Here is a 23,377-nt window from a genome sequence, read left to right on the forward strand (position 1 = left end):
AGTTATTTTTCTGCACCGTCAAACATTTGGATTTTCTCTGCCCTTAAGGGGGCCCCTTCAAGATTTAGCCCCAGGCCCCGAAAAAGGTTAATCCGGCGCTGTTTATGAACGCCCCGTAATAAATCCGGGAATCAGTAGACTCTCTAAAAATTATTGTTTTCAATTTGTTTAATATCTTAAGATAAAAAATTTATTGGTTATAATTAGAATCGGATAGGAGACATACAACCATATTCGAACTGAAGAGTGTAGTTGTCACGGTAATGCGAAAAAAGCAATATTTTTATTCAGCTATTCCACATTCTTTCACTGAATCACGATGCTAATTATTTTCCGCATTTGAACCACTGATAATTAATCTTGTATAGGGTTGCTTGTCGTGTACCAGTAGTAACTAACATAATGGCACCTTGGTTCTAATCGTTTCGCCGTAATATATCCACGCCCGGTCCGGTGACAAATTGTACACTGTCTTGTACTTCCTAGAGACAAGAAGTCGTAAGGCCGAGGAATATCGGTAGCTGTTGGAAAACCTGATTCGGAAGTTAGAAGAATGGCATTTTGAAATATGTTCCTTACGTGATTTGAATCTTTTAAGTAGCTTAACCCGAGAAAGTCTTATTTTTCTATGTTATTTACGAGCTATTAAGTCTTCTTTCTTTTGATAGAGTAATTTGATAAATTTAGATAATTTATTTTTTGCCTAACAGCTTATATATTATATCTATCAAGTTTTTGTGTCTAATGCTCATGCCAGATATGCTGATTAGGTAAAAAAATACTGCCTTTTAAATTTTAAAACTTTTCTGCTCACGGGCATGCCAGAAGGCAGTGAATAATTTGCCCTGGAAAAGACATAATTAAAGTGAATACATTTAATTGCAAGAAATGGCAACGAAGGCTTTACCACATTTGCAGAGCACGCGTCAAGTAATTATTTCTCTTGTGCTTAATCACTTTAAACTGATAGTTTTTGAGATAATTTGAATGCATTTGTGATGCAGTCATCACAGTACTTGCTGGAGTTAAAGTGGGTCATTTTTTGGCTTGGTTCAAAAATATCTGGTCTTAAACTGAACCAGTGGTATCGTCATTGGTTAAATGAGTGTTTTGAATTATCACTGGTGAATCAGTGATTTTCCAACTTTGAATGGGGGAACCAGTAAGTGTCTCAACTAAAAAAGCGTTACTGAATATACTAGTGACGCCAAATAATAGATTCAACCAGTGATATAGCGCTCCACGCGGCGAAGATATGAACCTTCACGTGTCCATGTATTACTTAAAACCGTCGGAAACGGACTTTATTGCGTACCAGTTTTGTGTACAAATGTTTGGGGCCTGACCCTCAATTAATGTTGTAAGAGTAATTTACGGCGATTAAAAGATAATTTTGTAAAAGTCAGCATAAAAGTCATAAATTATAAGTTGCATGCCTAACAAGCTGACGGACGACAACATGTACGACCAGAGGACTACTGGTACTGCGTAACCAGTGAACCTCACTGATTAAACCAGTGACTGAATTTCACTCAGAGAACCAGTGAAATCTCAATGATGGTTAGTGACACACTTCTGGTTGCTTAAACAAGTGAGATTTCACTGGAAATCAGTGAGATTTTATTGGAAATCTGTGTGATTTCACTGGTTCATTTTCGGAGAGCAAAGAATTTTTGTTTAAACATAATCAAGGCTAGCCGTGAACAGTTATTTATGAACATAATAAATTTTCGCACTATTATGAAGTTGACCATAGATATCTCGTAAGTGCAAATTCATTTGACAATGGACAGATTTTTTGTCCGGTTGGAGTATGTAATTTTCTACTCTATACTCATCCTATCAAGATCAAAGGCCTTCTTATCTATATCATCAATCATGAAGTACAGTTCTTCATACGTTAAACATCAACTAGACTTAAATATAGTGGTCGAACCATTTTTTGTTTCATAAATTAAATTTTAGATCTAGGATAAAAAAAGATATTAATATTCTGACAGAAAGCTTTAAAGAAAAGTGATGCAATTCTTTGAAAAAAGTATGCTACAGTACTTATATTTATCAGAAGATTTATATCGCAGAAAATTAACTTTCACTAAATAACTTTTCAACCTAAAATCGAAAACTTTGAGATATTTTTTTTACCCTTTTCTCGGTTTTTTTACAATGTTTCTATTCATTTTTTAAGAATCATACAAACAAATTCTAGACATTACATTTGATAGATTTCACGTATGACGATGAATTTTCCACTACAATGATGAATCTTCAAAGCAAAAAATGAATTTTTCTCAAGGCAGTTCAACTTGCAACCAAGTAGTTAAATTTTCAACCCAAAAATATGAATTGTCAACGAAAAAGTTAAATTTCTACCAAATCTTTGAACTTTCTACCAAAATAGTTGAATTTTAAATAAAAGAATTCAATTTTAGAAAACAGTTGAATCTGCAGCAAAATAGTTAGATCCTCAGCACACTGGTGCGAATTGGTTTTTTTGCAATGTTAATACTAAATATTGAACATATTGAACATATTGAATATTTAATAAACATCTAGCATATTACTCATATGGCACATGTATATATATATATATTTAATCTAGTGGCGATAAGCCGCTGCAGCTGTGCCTGCGCAAATGCCAGAAAAATCAAAATTTTTCCAGTGCGATTTTGGCACCAGGGTACCTTCTACGGGTTAAATGAAAGAATAAAAAATATACAATACAAAATATACTAGCTGATATTTCAACTAAAAGAAGATATTTATTTTAAATAAAAAAGCAGTCCAATTTTCAGTTAAAAAAATGAATTTATAGTTAAAAATGAACGAATTTTGTACATGAAATTTAAGTTTTCAACTGAAATTATTAATTTTCAACAAGAAAATGAATTTTTAAGAAATGAACTCAACTTTCAACCAAATAGTTGATTCTTCAATCAAAATATATTAATTCAAGGAAAAATGAAATAGGTTATATATCAACGCGAAAAGATTTTAATTTTTATTTAATAACGGTTGAATTCAACCAACTTGTTTAATTTCCTACGCAAATAATTGAAGTTTTAAACAAGAAATATACATGTAACAAAATTGTTAAACTTTCAACAAAATAATTAAATTTTCAGTGAAATAATAAAATTGTTAATATATACTATTTAAAACGGCACATCCTTGATTGTTATATTATGCGGCTTTAAATTTTAGAAAACTGCGGATTTAAAAAATTGTTATTTTAATATTTTTATGGATAATATATTTGTTTAATTCTATTTTTTACACTAAAATTAAAATATTATGAAAGGTTTTGATCATCTAAGAGCCTTAAACTAATAAAAATATAATACAAAAGTAAAAATACCTTAAACAACTCAGAGGGTTCTGTACTGAAAAGAATGCACTAAACAAAAATTGACGATAATAAGAAAATCTATCTACTCATAATAATACATTTGAAAAATGAGAATATTATCATTTTCAAATTCTGTTTATCAACTTTTCAATCTTCGATCTTCATGCATTTTTTGTGTATTTTTATCAGTCGAAAGTGTTGAAGTCTTAAGCAGATCTTTCAAAGAGTTATTTTTTTATTTATAGTTATTTTTTAAGGAATTAAACTGAATTACTAATTGGAAGGCATGTTACTTATTAAGAATAAACGTTATGTAAAGGGAGAATTTATACCTATAACTTTCTAACAAAAGGTTTTATCTTACGGAATAAATTCTAAGCTGTTAGTTACGAACTTCGGTCTTAGAGTAAGAATTTTCTTCAAGCTATAAGATGGAAGCTACGGTTATTATCATAAAATAAATTATTGTAAACCCACACATCGAGTGTCTGTTTGTACGCACTGTGCAATAACTTGCGATAAACTATGGACGAATAAAAGACGAAGAAGGCAAAGAACTGATAACGAAGTCCATGATGTTTCCTGATTCTACAATAGTGTTTTTGAAATTACACTTAGTCCTTCAATATTCATGAGAATAAAGTTTAACAATAAGGTTAAATCGGAAACAAGACGATGTAAAGATAAGAAATCCGTATCATAAATTACGCTTCTTTTTTGCCATATCTTTGCCTTTCGAAACAGAAAGTTAATTTCTAGTATTTATTTTGAATATCAGAAAGATCAGAATCGACAGACAGCAAGTTAGCAGAACATTTATTAAGTGTGGAGCCTAAAGCTATTTGCATTCGCGTGACTACAAACATCAAAATAAGAGGCTGCTGAAATTATATTCAGACAACTGTGTAAGAAGTCTTTAATAAAATTTGATAAACATAGGTATAGGTATCAATATAATCATTATACCTAAAACCTGATATTACACCCTATTTTGTATTCGCTCTTCAAATTATTCATGGCTCTTATTTAGATAATTGAATACTCAGCTTACTTTAAAGACAGAAAAAAATCTTCCAGTTGAGTTAAATTATTACAGGGATAGAAATTTTTTTCTCGAATCACTTTTTAGTAACTTTTTAATGATAAAGTCACTGTAGTCATTTTTTAAAATGAAAAGTGACTATAGTGTCTTTTCTTTCAAAAAATGAACCCATGGCTTAACCATTATTGAATTCAGGTTTATAGATATTACTGAATTTTCTTAAATTCTTTTGAAATATTTTAGGAGATTTGAAAAGATGCCAAGACCTTTTTTTAAACAGATTTCAATCATTTAAATGGATTTCAACACATTTCAAAGAATATTCAAGATTTAACAAGATTTTAAATATTTAAGTGTCTTAATTTCAAAGGATTTTAAAGGATGTTTAAGAGGTTTCAAAACTTTCAAGAAATTAAAAATAGATTTTAGTCATTTCAAGCGACGCCGAAAGATTTTAGAAATTGTTTGGTTTATTTTTTAAACTTCCAAGGGATTTTAAAATTTCTCAATGTATTTTAATATATTTTCCATAATTTTAGAAAATATAATCACATTTCATTTAATTTTTCAAGATTTGATATTATAAAAATGGAGCCAGATTCAACTTTTTTTTTATATTTCAAGGTATTTCCGAAGTATTTTAATAATTTTAGGATATTTTTAAAGATTCCAAGGAATTTTCTATTGGTATTCTTAATAGATTAATATCGATTTTAATAAAGGGTTTAAAAGATTTAAGGGTATTCTCAAATATTTCAAGGAATTTTCAAGAGCTTTAAAAAATTTCAAGGGATTTTCAAAGGTTCGAAATATTCAAGGGTATTTACAAATTTTCGAAAAAATGCTCAATTGATTTAGGTAATTTAATTTAATTTCAAAGTGTTAAAAATATCTTAGGATATAAAAAAAAAATAAAATGCATTTTGAGAGGCTTAAAGAGTTTCATTAGGGTTCGAAATATTTCAAAGGATTTGCAAAACTTTGGGAAATTAAACAAAATTCCAAGAAATTTTTGATTAAATTCACTATTTTGAAGGGATTTTAAGATCATGTATGGTTTTTCAATATTTTAACAGATTTAAAGGGATTTAATATGATTTGCAACAAGTTCAGTGATTTTAGGGGATTTTAAAAGCTCTCCAGTTATTTTAATAAATTTTTCACGATTTCATGAAATACCAGAAGATACTTTCAAATGTTCTTTGCCGTTAATTTGAATACATTTCTAATTCACTCGGAATTCTTATTAAGTTGCCCCGAATTCGATTACACTTCTTTGATTTCTTTGCAATTCTTTTTAATTTTTTTTATTCAGTTGAATTCATCTATATTCGCTCAATTTACTTATTCCCACATAATTCAATGGATTTTTTTATATTTTTAAAAAGTTTTTGTTTAATTCATCTTGAAGTATTTCAAACTCGCCTTAAAACAAACCAGATAAAATTAAAAATTATGCAGAGAAAAAGCATAGATAATTCAGGGAATTTTGACAATCAAATTTTGTGGCCACCCTCTATACTCTCTGCAGTGTATGTTCCTTTGGCGAGCGATTGAAATATTCGACTTCGTTAAAGAGTGAGAGAGAGTCTTTGACTTGAGAAATTTCAAGGAATTAAATTGCTTTAGAAGCAGCTAATAAGCTCATCCCTAGTTTTGAGCAGGGGTGGAAACAACCCTTGTTTCTCGTTCGCAGCTCTTATTTCCCCATCCATCGTTCGATTCGATGATGTAGACTTGTAGAGTTTTCAAGCTGACCATCGCTTTATCGTTTCCGTAATAACGCGACGGCTTTGGCCGGCCCTCTCTGATATTAAGCATTCCGCAGGGAACGATGCAATAATGTGAGTTATCGATGCATTATAGAAATGAAAATTCATAGACTGGGTTCAGTACGCTTAAATTAAAAATATTCCAAAGATGTAGCTTGCAAGAATAATGGATATTAAATTACCGTATGAATATTTAATATATTTTTTGAAGAAAAAAAAGATTATATACCAGGCTATAATTTTTCAAGTATAAGAAATATAGAACTCTCTTTCAAAAAAATAATAAAAATATTTATTGTTGGTCTTTTAATTTCATCCTTCGTGAAAGTTTGAGATCGATATTTTGAATGATTAGAGTAACAGATTTCCATGGGTCATTTTTGATCATCATAATCACTAACTTGGCAGTTCAATATAAAATATATGGCGTCACTTGACTACATAATTGGCAGTTTGGTTTTAGACCTTACTATTAAACGAACGATCCTCGAAAAGCAGTTCCGCGAGTCAGAAAATGACTGATCGAGATGGTGTGTCAGATTTCAAATCCAAAAACTTTCTATTAAATATATTTCCGTGTGGTAAAATTTCTTTAAAGTACTCAATTTGCCAAATGCTTAGCTGATATTTTCTAAATTGTGCGGTGGTGAAGAATACGAAATTTCCAAAAGTAGATATTAAGAACTGAATAACTAGTTTTATCGCAGTACATAACGCCTCCTCCGTCCTTAAGATTCAAGTATTCGTTCGAATACAGCTTAGTTTATTCAAAAGAATTTAAGAGAATTCGAAAGAATGAAAGTTCATGAAAGTTTATAAAAAACTCTAAACAATATTCTTCAATGCCACACATTCTAAAATGAAGGCGCGGCCAAGAGTTGGAGTGATATGGCATGAAGTTTCAATACTTTTTGCATGTTTCATAAGTTTTCATGAGGATTATTTGATGAAAAATTGCAATATCTAATTTATTTTTAACTTCATTATTTCAGATATGAAACCGTCGGATAGGGGTGACAAAGCCATGTTGACGGGGAACGCACAACCTTCGGACGTTTTCTGTTCGGTGCCTGGAAGGTTATCGTTATTAAGCAGCACCAGCAAGTACAAAGTAACAGTGGCGGAGGTACAAAGACGATTATCACCACCGGAGTGTTTGAACGCGAGTCTTCTCGGTGGAGTCTTACGGAGGTAAGTTTATAGATTTATTTATTTATTTAATTGAAAAGTACATAAGTCCAAGAGTCGATTAGACCAATCTCAGGGCTACCAAGTAATCTTAAAAGCTAAGTACACTCAACTCTCGTTTTAGTAACAGTGTCGGGGGTTGCCTCTCATTGACCATGTTAATACGTCGGGGGAATCAGAACGTAAACAGTCAGGGCCGCCCACAGCGCCTTTCCACTACACTTCTGATGTTTTTCAAGTAAGATTCGCAACCGAGGAATCTAGGGAGCTGCTTATCCGCGGGTTACTAAAACGCGGTTCTGGTGTAATCGCCATTGGAACAATATACATCTAGAAATATGGCCACCAACCAATCAATTTTCGATATTTCTAGAACTTGAAGCCTTTTTTAAATTTGACGAAGCGGGGAGCACGGGACCTTAGAGTGAATCTGCTCAGTCAAGCGTAAAAAACAGCTCAAGGGCCGCACTCTCAGTGCGTAAGTTGCATCAGATTGCATCATGCATCCAAATCCAAAAGAAATTATTCACGTTATATTGCCTCTTTACATTTGAATTCCCCTAAGATATGCTGAAGGTAAATGCAAGCCATGCTCGAAACCGTGCTTATCTCGGCAGTTGAGTGTAATTTAATATCATGAGCGCAGTTTAAGTAGTAATAAAATAAGCCAAAGGAGAAATTAATTTTCTAATAAAAAGTAAATCAATATTTAACTGAACAAAATAAATTTTCAATCTAAAATGGAATTTAGTTAAATTTTCAGTTAAAAAATTCATTTTCAAAAAAAAAAGAATTTTTAATATTGCAGGTCAATTTTTTACAAACTGAATTAAAAATTTACCAAATAGTTGAATTTGCCATCGGAAACATAAATTTTTAACCAAGAAAATTGATTTTCTACCGAAAAATACGAGTTTTCAAAAACAACACATTACATTACAAGTTAATGATTTGGATTGCCTAAATTACTTTGAATAAGCTAAATTAGAAGTTAATTACTTGGGATTAAATTAGGTGGATTACTCTGAATTACTAGAATTACGCAAAACTAAAACGCGAATTCTATAAAAAATTAATTAACTTTGAAACAAAATCTTAATTTTCAAGTAAATAGTTGAACGTTCTACGAAAATAATAGAATCTTGAAACCATAATGACAACTTTTCAACAAATCACTTAAATTTTCTAGCCATAAGAGGAATTTTCAATAAAACTGTTGAATTTTTAACTCCAAAAATACGAAAATACTGGACCATCTAATGCACGAACATTCAATATATGAAGACAGCCCATTTATAAAGTCTTAAAATTAGATCTAGAAGTGTTGCCGTTAAAAATAAAACAAATACTATAAGCCGCAGGGAGTAAAGTCGAATTTACCATATACACAGAATCTGATAATAAATGTTACACTATACGTAATCAAGTTAAAAGAAACACAAAGAGCTATAGAAGTAATTCAATTTGCGATCTCCATTCCGCAGTTTAGTCATTTATCGTATTGTTTTTAGAAGCAAAGAAATAAATAATTCTTCATTTATTACAATTGATGCAAATTTTGTCGCTTCCGAGATATGGACACGTTTTACATTTGATGTGTAACAAAGCGAGATTAGGATCTTGCATGATATCTACAAATCGCAAAACCGCCAATTCCCATAAATCGATGATCAAACAAGACTTACCGTGGCAAGTTTCGAGCTAAAAATATTTTATATCTTGAAAAGCAGCGCGTTTCTTGTGATGCTATTCCCCCGCGTCGCAACGCGGGGGAATGCCAAGATGTATGTAAATGAGGCTGAGTACTATACTACTTACTAACCTATCCGAGCAAAAGCATCGCACGGACGCGGCGGACGGACGACGCGACGGGTCCATTCACGACTATAATTCTCTTTCTCGAGGTTCATTCATACGCTTTACCTACCAGCTGTTCTTATACTCTTACTTGCAATCATTGTCACTCACATCTTTCATATCTCGCAAATTACTGACAAAAAGAACAACTTTCGGACTATTCTTTTGTAGTTAAAAAATCAAAATGTAATTTAAATTTTCAGGCTTCGCACTCTTTCCCGTTTTCACCTTTTTTTTTTAAATAAGTCTTTTTCTCGTTTTTTCACTCAATTGTGAATTAAATTATTAAGTTCTTCTTCGTTCAGAAGTTTAATAGTTTTAATCTTTTTGGTTCCTAATTCATCTTTTTGGTTAAAAATTATATCATTTGGTTGAAAATTGTAATATTTTGTGGAAAATTCGTTTAATTTTTAGTTAAAAATTAATTTTCTAACTCGCATTAATTATTCGCCCTTTTTAATAGAAAATTCAACAATTTGCTTGAAAATTGTACTACTTTATTAAAAATTTATTTTCTTAGTTAAAGGCCCATCTCTTTGCTTGGAAATTTAACTAATTCGTTGAAAATTATTCTTTTTTTTTTGTAGAAAATTAATTTTTGAAACTGAAAATTTAACTTTTTCACAATCAATTGAAAATTATCGTTTTCAGTTGAAATGTCAACAATTTAGTTTAAAAATTATGTATTTTGTTGTGAATTCGTTTTTTATTGTAGAAAAAAATCTTCTTGATTGAAATTCAACGTGCTGATTAAAATTTAAAGTACTTTAGTAAAACCTCATTTTATTAATTAAAGATCCATTTCTTTGCTTAATAATTGTACTATTTTGTTACTATTATTTTGTTTTTAAATCAATTTTTTGAAATGCAAATTATACAATTTTCATTTTGGTTGAAAATTGATCGTTTTTAGTTTGAAGTATTTATTTTAAAAATTTACCTTTTTTGTTTAAAATTCGTCTTTTTGGTTAAAAATTCATATTTTCTTGTTGAAAATTGAACTGTTTTCTAGAGAGTTCACCTTTCTGGTTTGAAACTATTTTTGATTCACAATTCATCTTTTTTGGTTAGCAATTTTATCACTTAGTGAAAATTCAATTCTCTTTTGAAAATCAATTTTGGTCGAAAATTCAATTACTTCGTTGAACATTCGTCTTTTTAGATAAAAAAAATCGTTCGTTTGGTCGAAAGTCAACCAAACGTTCAGAATTCACCTCTTTCGTTTGAAAATGTACTTTTTTTTAATTTAACTGTTTCTTTGAAAAATCATCTTTCTTGGTTACAAATTAACTTTTTTGAGAGCCTTTTGGTCAGTGAAATCGGAATTTAGTTCAGGTAATTTATTACGTACTAGATTCCACTATGGATCGTTAACTTGATAGCAAAAATCTGCTACATTTTAAAATATCCTAAAGCCAAATTTCAATTGTTCAATAATAGTACAATAAATTATTCAAAAGATTCAATCCTTAACTCGGTTTCCGACCCAAGTCCATATGGATATTTATGGCTTTCTCAGAGATCTTCTTTATCTGATTTGCCTTCTCGCTCAGATGGAAAACTATCCATTACGCAATGCTTTATCATCGGGAGGCGTGAATAAATCACTCCTGCACTCAGTCTACTCCAATGGACTAACCCCCATCTGGCCTCCGAAGCCCAAGAAACACTTGAACTCTTAAACCTTTCCAAAGGGCCTCCTCTAATAGATTTTAATTTCAATAGTGAAAAACAAAATGTTTCAATAATATTTACAGACATTTTAGTAAAACTTTTAAATACGCTTGCACTTGAGTTGAGTAAAGAAAGAAACTAGAGATTTATCGAATTTTAAATCTTCTTTAGCATTTTATTAACTCAGCAGAAACCTATGACCCCAATTACTGCTTTCTCGAGTTAAAAAATTTCTCTACCTTTCTATGGGAAAAGAATATTCAAAAGTCGTTATTCTAACTTACACACTGAAGTAAAATTCTCGATTTATTTTCAAATCCTATGTAAATAATAGAATATTATTTTCAAATAAGTATTTATGAACCGATCTAGTCTCTCATATGAAAATTAAAATCAATTAATAATCGCTGACTGGAGCAGTTATGTCCATTCCGGGTACGCCTGAAGCAACAAAAACACGCATGGTCAACAACTCAACGATTGGTAACAGTGATCTTTGACCGATAATAAATACGAAATAGTAGCTCTCTGTGAAGAATAATCGCAACCACTTAAATCGAATTTGAAGTACGACAATTTAGAATGAGAACTTTCTTTTTGAAAGATTAACATTTTTTAGTAATGAATACAGTTAGCTTTTTCAGGATTCTTGATCGAAATTTCGAAATTTAATCAGCAAGCCGACAAGGTCATGTTTTTAACTTTCTAAAAATAAAACTATCTTTTTTGTTTTACTCACTAGATCAGGAATGTAATTTACGACGATTCAATTGATTTCTATACCTCTGTTAAAAGATAGTGTAAGTTTGAATATTTTTTAAATTATGTTCATAACTTTCTAAATGATCAACACATTTTCGTGTAATGGAACTCAATTCAAAGATACATTTATACAAAATTAGCCTTTAATTACTAACAGTGGGAGAGTTTGAAATCACAATTTGAAATTTTTCAAATTAGGTATCACGATTTTTATTTTTATTTTATCTTGAATGCTGTCAGCTTAAAATTTAACAGCTTATTGTGTCAGCTTAAAAGTTATTAATATCGAAACGCTATACATTAAAAAATAAAAAAATTGACATCTAATTTTTTAGTTTGACAAATCTTAAGCAGTGATTTTTAAATTAATTATTACTCTTATTATTTTATATTTAAAACCGTATAATTTAAAAGATTAAATTTTAATTTTATTCGCTGTACATCACTGTCGTGCCAAAACTTATATGACTGAAAAAAATAGTTTTTCTATGATTTTAATATTCAAAACTACATTACTGAGAGTCTCATTAAAAAAAACATCATTTTTAGTGAAAACTATTCAAAACTTACAGAAAAATAGGTTAACAATGTTTTTCTGCAATTGAATTGTTTCTTACTACTGTTTCTTACCAATTAAAAAAAAAGATGAAATTCTAATATTTTATGGCTTATTATGGGGGGGGGGGCATTCTCTACAACTTCACTGTTTCCACTTTTAAAAGTAATCTTTTCAAAGCTAAAAAACTATAAAGTTCAGAAATTTCTCTATAGAATAAAATTCCAAGATTCAAAAATCCATTGGTTGAGTTCGGAGAGCAGTTGCGACGTCTTCAGAATCAAATAAAAAGAATTTGGATTCGATATCAGTACTCAGTGGATATCTAGTCGAGAGAAATCCGTTAACAACTAACGATGCTAGTAGTAGTAAGGGACTCGAGTAATCAGGGTGGATCGACTCTCCGGTTCTCGTGGGGGAATTCCCGAAGCTGGTGAGAGATTTAGTCAAGGGTGGCAGGGGGAAATTTCCTGAATGGAAGGGAAATCGAGCTATCGCGATGATAAGAGCCACAAGTTCCTTTTCAAGACAAGGCTCTATAACGAGTGGAGCGAACCTCTCGTCACGTTGGGAAGTGATGGTTCGCCCATTTACAGTTTCATGATCTTGGTTGTTCTTGATGCTGATCGATTCTTCGTCCTAATTCCTTGAATAAATGTATTCAGGGTAAGGAAGTTTGCGAATGGAACTTCCCTCATTTTCTCTAATTTCTTGCTTCAGAGACACAGCAGACAATAGTTGTTCAATTTGATCCCGAAATTGGATCAAAATTATCTATTTTGCTGAATTTTTTTTTTTTAATTGAAAATTTATCTTCTTAATTAAAAATTCAACATTTTCTAAAACATTTTCTGTTAGTTCTAGCAAATAAAAAAAAAAAGAACATTAATTTTCAGAATGAATGTATTTGTGTCAAAGTTAATTTTGGATCCGCAAAAGTGGATAATTTTTATCTGAAATTGATAATCAGAATGATAAGTAAAGGTTTTATATCCCGGGTTTTACTGTGGAACTGAAAAAAATTCCTAAGTTGTAATAACTAACTTACCTTCACTCCAACATTTTGCAGTATCTGCAATATGAGAAGTAAACAAACACCATTTCTAATACCAAACATTTTTACATCACTGTTATTAGATATGTTAATTTTTCACGAATGATTTATTCCTCTTGCATATTTGAGTGAAGTGATTAATGGCTGAAAAAAATAAAAGGGAAAGAGAAAACATTCATTTCGAAATTCTCTGAAGTCTCTCTGAAGCACGAAAACCATTCGAAGTCATAAAATTCTTACGTGCCTATTATATAAGCTCTCATGTTTATTATTATTAAGAAAATTTTTTTTTTCTTTACAGAGCGAAATCAAAAAATGGTGGCCGACTTCTGAGGGAAAAATTGGAGAAAATCGGACTGAATTTACCAGCGGGAAGAAGGAAGGCTGCCAACGTTACGCTATTAACATCCTTGGTGGAAGGTATGTATTTTGAGGCAGTAAATATCTCATTAAAGGTATTTTTTTGTATAAAGCAGAGAAAGTATAAAGTTGAAGAGATAAAACTAAGAATTTCAGAAACCAAGCAAAATGTTGGATTATCTTCGATAAATAGTAGTTTCAAAAGCATTTATGAACATTTAAAGGGGTTCACTACTTCAAAACATATTTATATAATTAATGAAAGTTAATAAAGTACTTTCAATTATCAATAAAGATAGTTTTCGAATAAATCAAACCTTATTTACCTGATGCTCTTTACAAAGGTGTGCTTAATCACTGAAATTTGAAATCTTCTAATGTAGCTTTCTCTTACTAGTAGTTTAGTTGTGAGTTTATCATCTGACGAACTTTAGCATTTCGCTAAAATCTGCAAAAGTTGTCTACTTATCTCCTTAACACCTGCCATTGAATTTAAACAGCACCTTAAAAATTGTGATTAAATAATTAACTTTCTGTCATCAGTAATAAATTACACTCTAATGTTAGGTGCTATACTTTTAATAGGTCAGAGCGTTTTATAATAAACCTGTTACACGGCCAACATTTATTTTGTGCCTGATAATTGATAGCTTATACTCTTAACGACTGCTAATTGTAGACGTAATGATTAATTATGTTTTACTTACAATTGAGTAATGGAAGTCGAAAATGCAAGTCTAATTAATTAAGACTAGAATACTGAAATGTTTGCGAATATTTCAATTGAAAATAGATCCTTAAGGAGGAACTGTCAATCCTGTGTGGTTGTTAAAGTCAAGTGAAATTTATCTATAGAAAGGTGAAGACTTGCATATGTTATATACAGTACACAACTATTTATAAATGTTGAAAGTCCTTCCGCATTGTATTTCAAGTTTCTTCTTCACGAGAGTCTTCAAGCTTATCAAAGAAGTTCTCCGTTTCTTCTGAATGAAAATTATCACGAGCAGATGCAGACATTGCAATTGCACGTAATAGACGCGAAAGGGACGGTACTAGCTTGGCTCTAATGACGCAAGGGATGTTTGTCAGAGTGTTGGTAATGACGCTGATTATAATTTATGGTCGGTGGTCTTCATAAAGCGCGACCATGGACTTTCTTTCTCCGTACATCTCAAGTCTCGACCTCCTGCACATTTACTTTGCATTTACAAGAACTGTTTAAAGTTGAAAATAAAAACGATTTCTTCGAGTCTACGGGAGAAGCGGGTAATATGGCGCGCAATAGAAATGTGATAGCAAAGAAAAATATAATCGATAACGTAATGGGAAAATATGTAACATATATAGATCCATATCCAAGCTTTGCTTTATTCATATGAACAATATATATCAATTAAAATAATTAATTATTGGATCTTCCAAAAAAGAGCACGTTCGTCAACTTATCCTACCTATTGGATATTAAAAAAACAATCTTCTAACAAATGGTTCTACTATCTTAAACAAAAATTAAGTAAATATAAATTTCCTTTAGTTTATTTCCTCGTAAACAGTAAAGATCCAAATCAATAAAAACCTGAATCTCTAATCCAACAATTACATGAATGGGCCACTTGAAATTCTTTGAAAATTTGTAGGTAAGAACTTTTGAGTCATCTCGAAAAGAACAAGTCGGGGGCCTTCTTAAGATTGAAATGCAATATGCGAGAACGACAGTACTCAATTGTCCTGAAGCCTCTCTTGTCTTTATCGGAGGTAAAGAACAAATGAGATTGGTCGAACGAAAGAAAATGCCCACGCGGTCCTCGTTGTCATTACAGTGTTCCAAGGAGTCTTGAATGAGCCGCGAAAGTGTGGGAACAGTCTCGAGTTTCGAGAGCCAGAAGTGTGTGATTCATGCGTAAATTTGTGTCTGATCGTCACGATGATGCAACATATACACATATATTCATACATGCATAGAAAATTCACCTCATCTGGACTCGGGAACATCACCTTCTGCGATGTTCCAAGAGAACGTTGCACCTTTCGCGCGGATGAAATAGCGGTTCAAAGAGGCTTGCAAATATTTCACCCACACACCTCCTAGCTCACAGGTGCCCAATCTTGCTGTAACAATTTAGCATTTTCTAAATGAGCAAACAGTACATTAATCTAAAATTATTTACGCAGTACCGTTTGCCACCTACGCTTGTGACACATATTTTTCAAGATTAGCTTCTTAGCTTATAATAGAGAATTTTTCTTTTTGTTTATTTTTATTTAAACAGCTTTATTTTCTAAAGTATTCAGTGCCCAGTTGTACAATTTATATCGTTTCAATTTTGAAGACAAATCATCCTAATCGTAAACTTAAGGTTGTGCACGTTTTTCTCGTGTAGTAATTCTGCAATTGAAAAGATAAATATTAATGTATCAAAAGACACGAATAATGAGGAAAAAGGAATGAAACCTATGTCTAATTGTCTACCTGACTTAGATCAATGTTAGACGCCAACGTCAACTGTTGATGGATTGGAAGTTATTCTCAGAATGGTATAAATTATTCTTTACGAGCAATGCACTCTATACTGATACGTGTTCCACTTTTCTTCGACTCTTTGCTCGTTGCGGAAAAAAGATGAGGTGTAAAATAGACTCGATCCTGATTAAGAATAAATCACTTCATCAACTCATGTTTCATAAGAGTACCTACCAACCTAGTTTTTATTTACAAACCTTTTGTCGATTGTCGATTATTTTTCTATATTGAAAGAGAATTAAGTTGACTAATTTTCATAGGAATAAGAAAAATACATTTAGCATCCTATTTGATAATAGCGTATGCAAAATTCATGAGAGTTAATCCAGTATGATCACTAGACCTTGGAACCGTTAAAAAACAGTGAAATTAATTTTTTACCGGGAATTTTACAGATTTTAAGCAGTAAAATCGCAAAGTTTTCTTTGTCTACTCATAAGTCACCATCTCATACTTTTTCTTGATGTGTAACAGTTTTACCGTTCCCATCTAATAATATTTTTAATTCTAAGGGATAACGGGATCGAACCTTGATGCGGAATTGTGTATCTTCGATTCGCGGAAGAGTATTCCCGAAATCTATTTTCCCCCATTTTCCCCCACGGACTTCCATTATAGAGATAATGGAACATCATTTGCGGTTGAAGATCGTGATCATCGATCTCAGATGACGGGCAAACGAGCGCCCGCCGTGTGAGGCAAATGGAAGTACGAGTAGTCTTTTCGAATCAGATATGCCTATTCAAACCAACATAACGTCATTTTAGCATCAAGAGTAGAAACTAAAAGTTTTTTTTCCACGGATCACAGCGCGGCCTATTTAATATAGTATTACATTTTTATTTCTTTATTTCACTTACAAAATTTAGTGATTGTAGTAGATTAATCTCCAGACCCTACCCTGGCCTATCCGATCCTATCTTATCGTCTCCTTCCCTCCCATCACTTCCCCCTACTGTCTCACTCCCACTTTCAGTCGCCTCTCCTCTACCCCATTTCTACCTTCCCCCTTTCCTCACTTCCATTCCCCTAGTACCCATTCCTTTCTTCCTCATCCTACTTCCCGACCCCACTCTCCCTCATCCTACTTCCTCAGCCCTCCCTTCCACTACCCACTTTATACCCCACTTCCCCTCTTATCCTTAACTCTCCTCCATTTACTTTCTCTTCCAGAAAAAAATTACGACCGTCGGACGGACATCGAATCAAAACTATAAGGGTTTCTTTCCAGGGCTACGAGACCCTAAAAAAGTTTTTTTCTGAAAAATGAAATTAAAAGAACATTTAGTTTATTAAAAATTTTTTTTATATTATGTTCCTTCATTCTTCTAGATTAAAGAATCTAATATTACATTTTGAGTTAAGAATTCTTCTTATTTGGTTATACATTTATTAATTGGTTAAAAATTTAATTATTTTCTAGAAAATTTAATTATTTTGTTAAGAAGTCATCCTTTTCGATTGTAAATTCGTCTTTTTGGCTTAGTAACTTCAAAAATTAGTTGGAAATTGTTTTTCTTGACTAAAAAATCTATCCAGATTGAAAAATCCCTTCTAATTGAAAGTTTCATTCTTTTGTTGGAAATTCTTCTTTTGATTGATAAATTCATTTCTTTTGGTAGAAATTCCATTTTTTTATTGTTTTAAATGCAACTATTTGAATTAATTTTGGTAAAGAATTCAACTATTTGTTTGAAAATTTATAATTAAGTGTTCAAAATTAAACTGTTTTCTAGAATACTTGTCTTTTTTTCTTTAAATTTGAACAATTTGATCGAAAATTCAACTGGGTTGTAAAAAGAATTGTTTTTGGTTAAATTAAACTGTTTGTGATTTAAAATTGTAATCATTTCTTGTTAAATCATCAGCGTTACATTTTTCGTTAAGGCTTCAACTTTTCTGGTTAAAAATTTATCTAAATGGTTGAAAGTTAAATTACTTTGTTCCATTCTTTTGGTTGAAAATTTTTAATTTTAGCTGAAAATTTCATTTATTTAGCAGAAAATACGTTGTTTTTTTTATATAAACAATTTTGTTAGTTGAAAATTTCTCTTTTTGCTTGAAAATTCAACTATCTGGCTCAAAATTTATCTTTGTCCTTTAAATTTACTAAATCGGCAAATTAATCAGTTATCAAATGTTTGAAATTGCCGAGGGGTCGACCACTCTGATTTTTCGTGTACGAGGAATATATTCCCTAAAGAATATTCGGGAATATTGAGAATATATCGGAATATTTGGGAATAAAAAGAATATGGGAATATGTAGGAATATGAGCGAATATGTAGGAACATGTAGGAATATGTAAGAATATGAGGGAATATTTAGGAATATGAGGGAATATTTGGGAATATGAGACAATATTTCAGAATATATTTAAATTATGCACATTAAATTACACACACACACGCGCGCGCGCGTGCATGTGTATGTCATATAATTTCATTTTTCACAAATTTAAAATAAGTTTAGCTGTAATTTTCAATTCTAAACAATAAAACATGATACCATCTTCCTGTTAACCAAAAATGAAATAAAATTGTATTTCAAGTGTAAATTTCAATCAAGCAAATAAATAACAGACTTAACCTACAATTAACTGTGTTCGATTTGAATTTTAACCATTTACAGCGAAATTAGGAAACAAAATTTACACGTACATTGCACTTTCATCATAAATAACAATTGAGTCGACGAATTCTAGATTGTTAATTTAATTAAGAACATTTGACGAGATTTAAAGAAATTAAAGCAGGTTGAGTTTTCACGCTGATTGCTATACTGACCTGTATATTGAATTTAATACACATGTATATTAAATTCACTACACCAATGTATGTTACATTTCAGTAGCGGTAGTGCATATTTGCTTCACATACATGTATATTAAACCTCACACAGATTTTTTTAACAGTATATATATATGTATTTAAAATTTGTCATAAGGACAACTGCAGAATTTCGCTCTAAAAAATTGCACCCGCTCCCAGCGAATTCGCGGTAAAATTTCAGCCACAACCTATCGCTTCTTCTTAAAAGCCTTAAAAAATAAGAAAATCTTTAAGAAAAGTCCTTCATTAACAGCAAGAGAACCTCTTTCAGGTCCTTGGACAGGTGCTGAACATTTAGAATATTGCAATTCCTTGGATGTGCTTCCACTCATATATCCCAAAGCTAAAACTCTTCCAATTATGAATGATTTTTTATCGCTTTTTGAAAAAAAAGCACCAGTCATCATCGCATATGATTTCTTCCCTCGTTATTGCCTCCGTTTTCAGATATAGAGTATTAAAGGATCCTTGGACGATAGGAGCCTTTATACTCGTTGTAATCGTTCACTGCTCAGTTTTGTGCCATCTTTATTGAAGAGATAACATAATGTAGTTTTCTTTATAATAAATAGGACCTGAGGATCATCCAAGACTTTCAGCTATATCGAATGATTTTTTTATCTTGAAACTTTTGATTCAAAACATTTTTTCATAGAGTGCCTATTTTTCGAGATATCTGAAAGTTTCAAGTTAAAAAAATCACCCTGTATACTATCCGGAGAAAAATCAACTTTCTCAAAAGTTTTAACTCCTAGAGCACCACTAGATACAATGCATAGATCTTCACACACATCTTAACACTCAATTTCCGTTACATTGCTATCTACCTGTTTTTCAAATCATTACTACAAATCATTATTACAATCATTACTAATGTCTGTTAATACTGGTAAGCATCCTTCCTCTTTGTCCACATCAGGCTCAAATAAAAACGATTCAAGGTAGAATGTAGGTTCAGGAATCTCTGGAAATGTCATTCCGACACTTTTAGAATGAAAAAGGGCAAAGGACTTAGCTTCAGAAATTACTTTTTCAATATCTTCACTGTTTCGTAAAAGAAACATTTTACATTCTTCAGATTTAGCCTTCGATGAGCGATGACTAGACGGAAAGGAATATTTCATACCAAGAGTAACTTCCGTTTCAGCTTGAAACTCAATTCGGCGTATTCGGTGCAAGAGTTATAGCATTGTGAAATTGACAACAGTTGACAAGGTGGAAGTCATGGATCTTCCACAGCGAAAGAATTGTTCACAACTTTGGCTGCTGTACTACCAAGGCAGAAAAATAACATCCTCTTCTGTGGTGCGGAGTGCATTAATGACACATTAATGCACATGTAAGTGTTGGTCGTCAGAAAATTTTCTTGCAGTAAATAGCCATTATCTTTAAGAATAATTCGGAATATAAGGGAATACTATGTTGAAATATGAGGAAATATTTGAGAATGTAAAGAAAATCAAGAATATTTGGGAATCAATCGGAACCTAGTAAAAAAAGGAGAAAAGGGAAAAATGCAATACTGTGGGCATTTTAGATTACTTTTCATTTTTCAGGGAGAAAAAGGGTATTAGGTAAAAATGGGGACGGACTGTGATCCCTTTCATACTTAAACTTTTCGACTTTATTTTACAAAAATGTGTTAGAATATACGTGAGTGAATAGCAATATGAGAATCTAATATGTAAATCTATTGATTGGCGAATGAATAATCATTTGCGACTGATTGCTTGCGAGGTGAGAAACCGTTGCTCGAGCGAATAGCGTGATCGATATAGAAAGCAACAGAGTTGTTAAAATCCGCTCACCGTAATTACTAATTGTTTTCAGATGCGAGGCATGAAACGTGATATTTGCCATAGAAGATAGAACCAATTTCACGCGGCGCGTACATGTTACGTGACTATGGGACTTTTTGTCATTACGAGAAAACGATCGTATCGGACGTAGAGCATAACAGCCAGAATTGGTTTTACTTTGAAGCCCCAATCAGTCGCTCTCGTGTCATAATGTTTCTTCATCCAACAAAGTGACTCATTTCATTTTTCCAGGGTACATTTTTTAAAAGAATTTCCCAGAATTTTTAAAATTATAGAGCGTTTGTATAGGATATGAATAGTTTTGAGGGATTTAAAAGCCCTCAAGATATTTTAATATTTAATTTTTCAAAGAATTTATTAATAAGAATTGACGAACTTCGTTGGGTTGGGTTTCAAAGATTTTTAAATCTTTGAAATCTTTCGAAAGATTTTATAAAATTCGAAAGCTTTTAGCACATTTTAAAGGATTCAATGGATTTTCTAGACCATTAAGAAATTGTAAAGGAATTTCACAAAATTTAAAAGGATTTGAGCTATCTTATGGTATTTTTAATAACTCCCAGAAATTTTCAAAGGCTTCTAATAATTTTAGGGTATTTTTTAAATTTCAAGGAATTTTAAAGGACTTTGAAAAGTTCTCAGGGATTTCAATGGATTTGAAATATTTTAGGGTATTGTTAATAGTTCTTAGGAATTTTCGACAGTTTTAAAAAATGTCAATGAATTTCTTGAAAATGCGGTAATTTGGTTGATTTTCTTTTCTTTTTTGGCCAACAAATCTTTTTTTGGATGGAAATTCATTTTTGTTATTTTGTTGAAACTTCCTATTTTTTAGACGAAAATGAACTTTTTATTGATAATTCACATTTCAGGTGAAAGCATTGAACTGTTTTGTACAAAAGTCGTATTTTTTTACTTGAAATTTCAACAATCTTCATATTTCTTCTTAATATTTCCGGGTTTAAAATTGAACTGTTTTGTAGAAAAATCGTCTTTTCCGCTTGAAAATGTAACTATATAACTATAATACTTGGGTAAAATTTTCAAGAGCTTCAAAAAGTTTTAAGGTAGTTCAAAAGATTTCAAAGGATTTGAAATAGCTTAGGGTATTTTAAAAGATTCCAAGGAATTTTTGATTGATTTTAATTATTTGAATGACTTAAATTATCAGGAATTTTTCAAAGACTTTACAAAATAAACAGGAGTAAAAGAAGAAGAAATTGCAGTACTTAAGTCTCAATGAAAAAGTAGGAACGGGCAATTTGTCTGTAATGATTTCTCGACTTTGCCGACATGGTGTAGGAACGTCGATTTAGAACGGTTGAAAGCACACGAGTACAGTGATCAAATTGAAGGTAACTGCCCTGAAAAGTGGCTGAAGCTCTGCATTGTTTAGATAATATTGTGCAATGCACTTAAGTGGCAGCTATGCTCGAGAAAAGTGCGATAATCACGGAAGAGCACTTTATCCAGCACCTGTAATATTTAGGGTATTTTCTTTTTGATGTTAAACCAAGATTTATTATTGAAAATGTAAATTGTAAATAATTTTCAAACACTTTTATGAATAAAATACAATAATTAAAAAGAAATCTCTAGAAGCTATTTGATTGTTAAATTCTGTTTTAAATCATTTTTTTAAACTTTGTTTTGGGACACACGGAAAATATAATTATAAATTTTTTTAAATGCTTGAAAAAATCAAGATTCGTAATTTTATTTCACGAATCTACATACGGACTTCACACTCTTTCCCCTATTCCCATATCCTTTTTCCCATATTTTGAAGATTGAACTATTTTCTTGAAATTAGAACTACTGCGTCTAACTAATCTTATTGGTCGAAGATTTAACTTTTTTTTAAATTAGTTCGTTGTTGGTAAAAAATTAATTTTTTAAATAAGAAATTTAACTATTCCATTATTGGGATTCAGCTGAAAATGTAAGAATTTAGCTGCAAGTTTATTTATTTTGCTGTGAAATCGTCTTTTTTGGTGAAATATTTATCGATTTGAATTAAATTCAACTTCTTGATTGAAAGTTGCATTCCTTGGTTAAAAAATCATTTATTAGTTACAGATCCATCTCTTTAGTTAAACAATTTTTTCTTTTTTATTGTAAATCTATTAATTCAACCGAAAATTTAACTATTTCATTTTTGGCTAGAAGGTCAACTATTCGCTTGAAAGTTACCTCTTTTTTTCCATTCATATTTTCGAGTTGAAAATTCAACTATTTTGTAGAGAATTCGTCTTTTTGATTGGAAAATAATCTGTTTTGTTTAAGGAGTTAAGAATTAATCTTGTTATCGAAAATTCAACCACTTGATTGAATGTTAAACTTCCTTGTTTAAAATTAATGTTCTTTGTTGAAGATTCATAATTTTAGTTAAAAATTCAACTGTATTCTACAAAATTAATCTTTTTTGTCTTGAACATTAAACTATTTGGTTGAAATTTGATATTTTTTGAGTTTGGTTAATTATTTTGTTCAAAAATGTTGTTCTTGTTGAAAATTCACCTTTCCGGGTTTAATAGTGAACTTTTTCTTGAAGCACAAAAGTGATAGTCACTAAGCTAAAATAAAAA

The 23,377-nt window shown here is 31.1% G+C and overlaps 1 protein-coding gene across 2 annotated transcripts in view; it reads left to right on the top strand.

The window, feature by feature from the left end:
• LOC117169114 (transcription factor AP-2-epsilon) overlaps positions 1 to 23,377 on the top strand; it is a 121,117-nt gene that overhangs the window by 91,328 nt on the left and 6,412 nt on the right. For both annotated transcript variants that reach the window (XM_033355273.1, XM_033355274.1), the window contains 2 exons: positions 7,156 to 7,354; positions 13,556 to 13,674. In XM_033355273.1, the coding sequence (XP_033211164.1) occupies positions 7,156 to 7,354; positions 13,556 to 13,674 (318 nt within the window). The remainder of the gene's footprint in view (positions 1 to 7,155; positions 7,355 to 13,555; positions 13,675 to 23,377) is intronic.

This window comes from Belonocnema kinseyi, chromosome 3, assembly GCF_010883055.1.
Source record: "Belonocnema kinseyi isolate 2016_QV_RU_SX_M_011 chromosome 3, B_treatae_v1, whole genome shotgun sequence".
NCBI classification, from domain to species: domain Eukaryota; kingdom Metazoa; phylum Arthropoda; class Insecta; order Hymenoptera; family Cynipidae; genus Belonocnema; species Belonocnema kinseyi.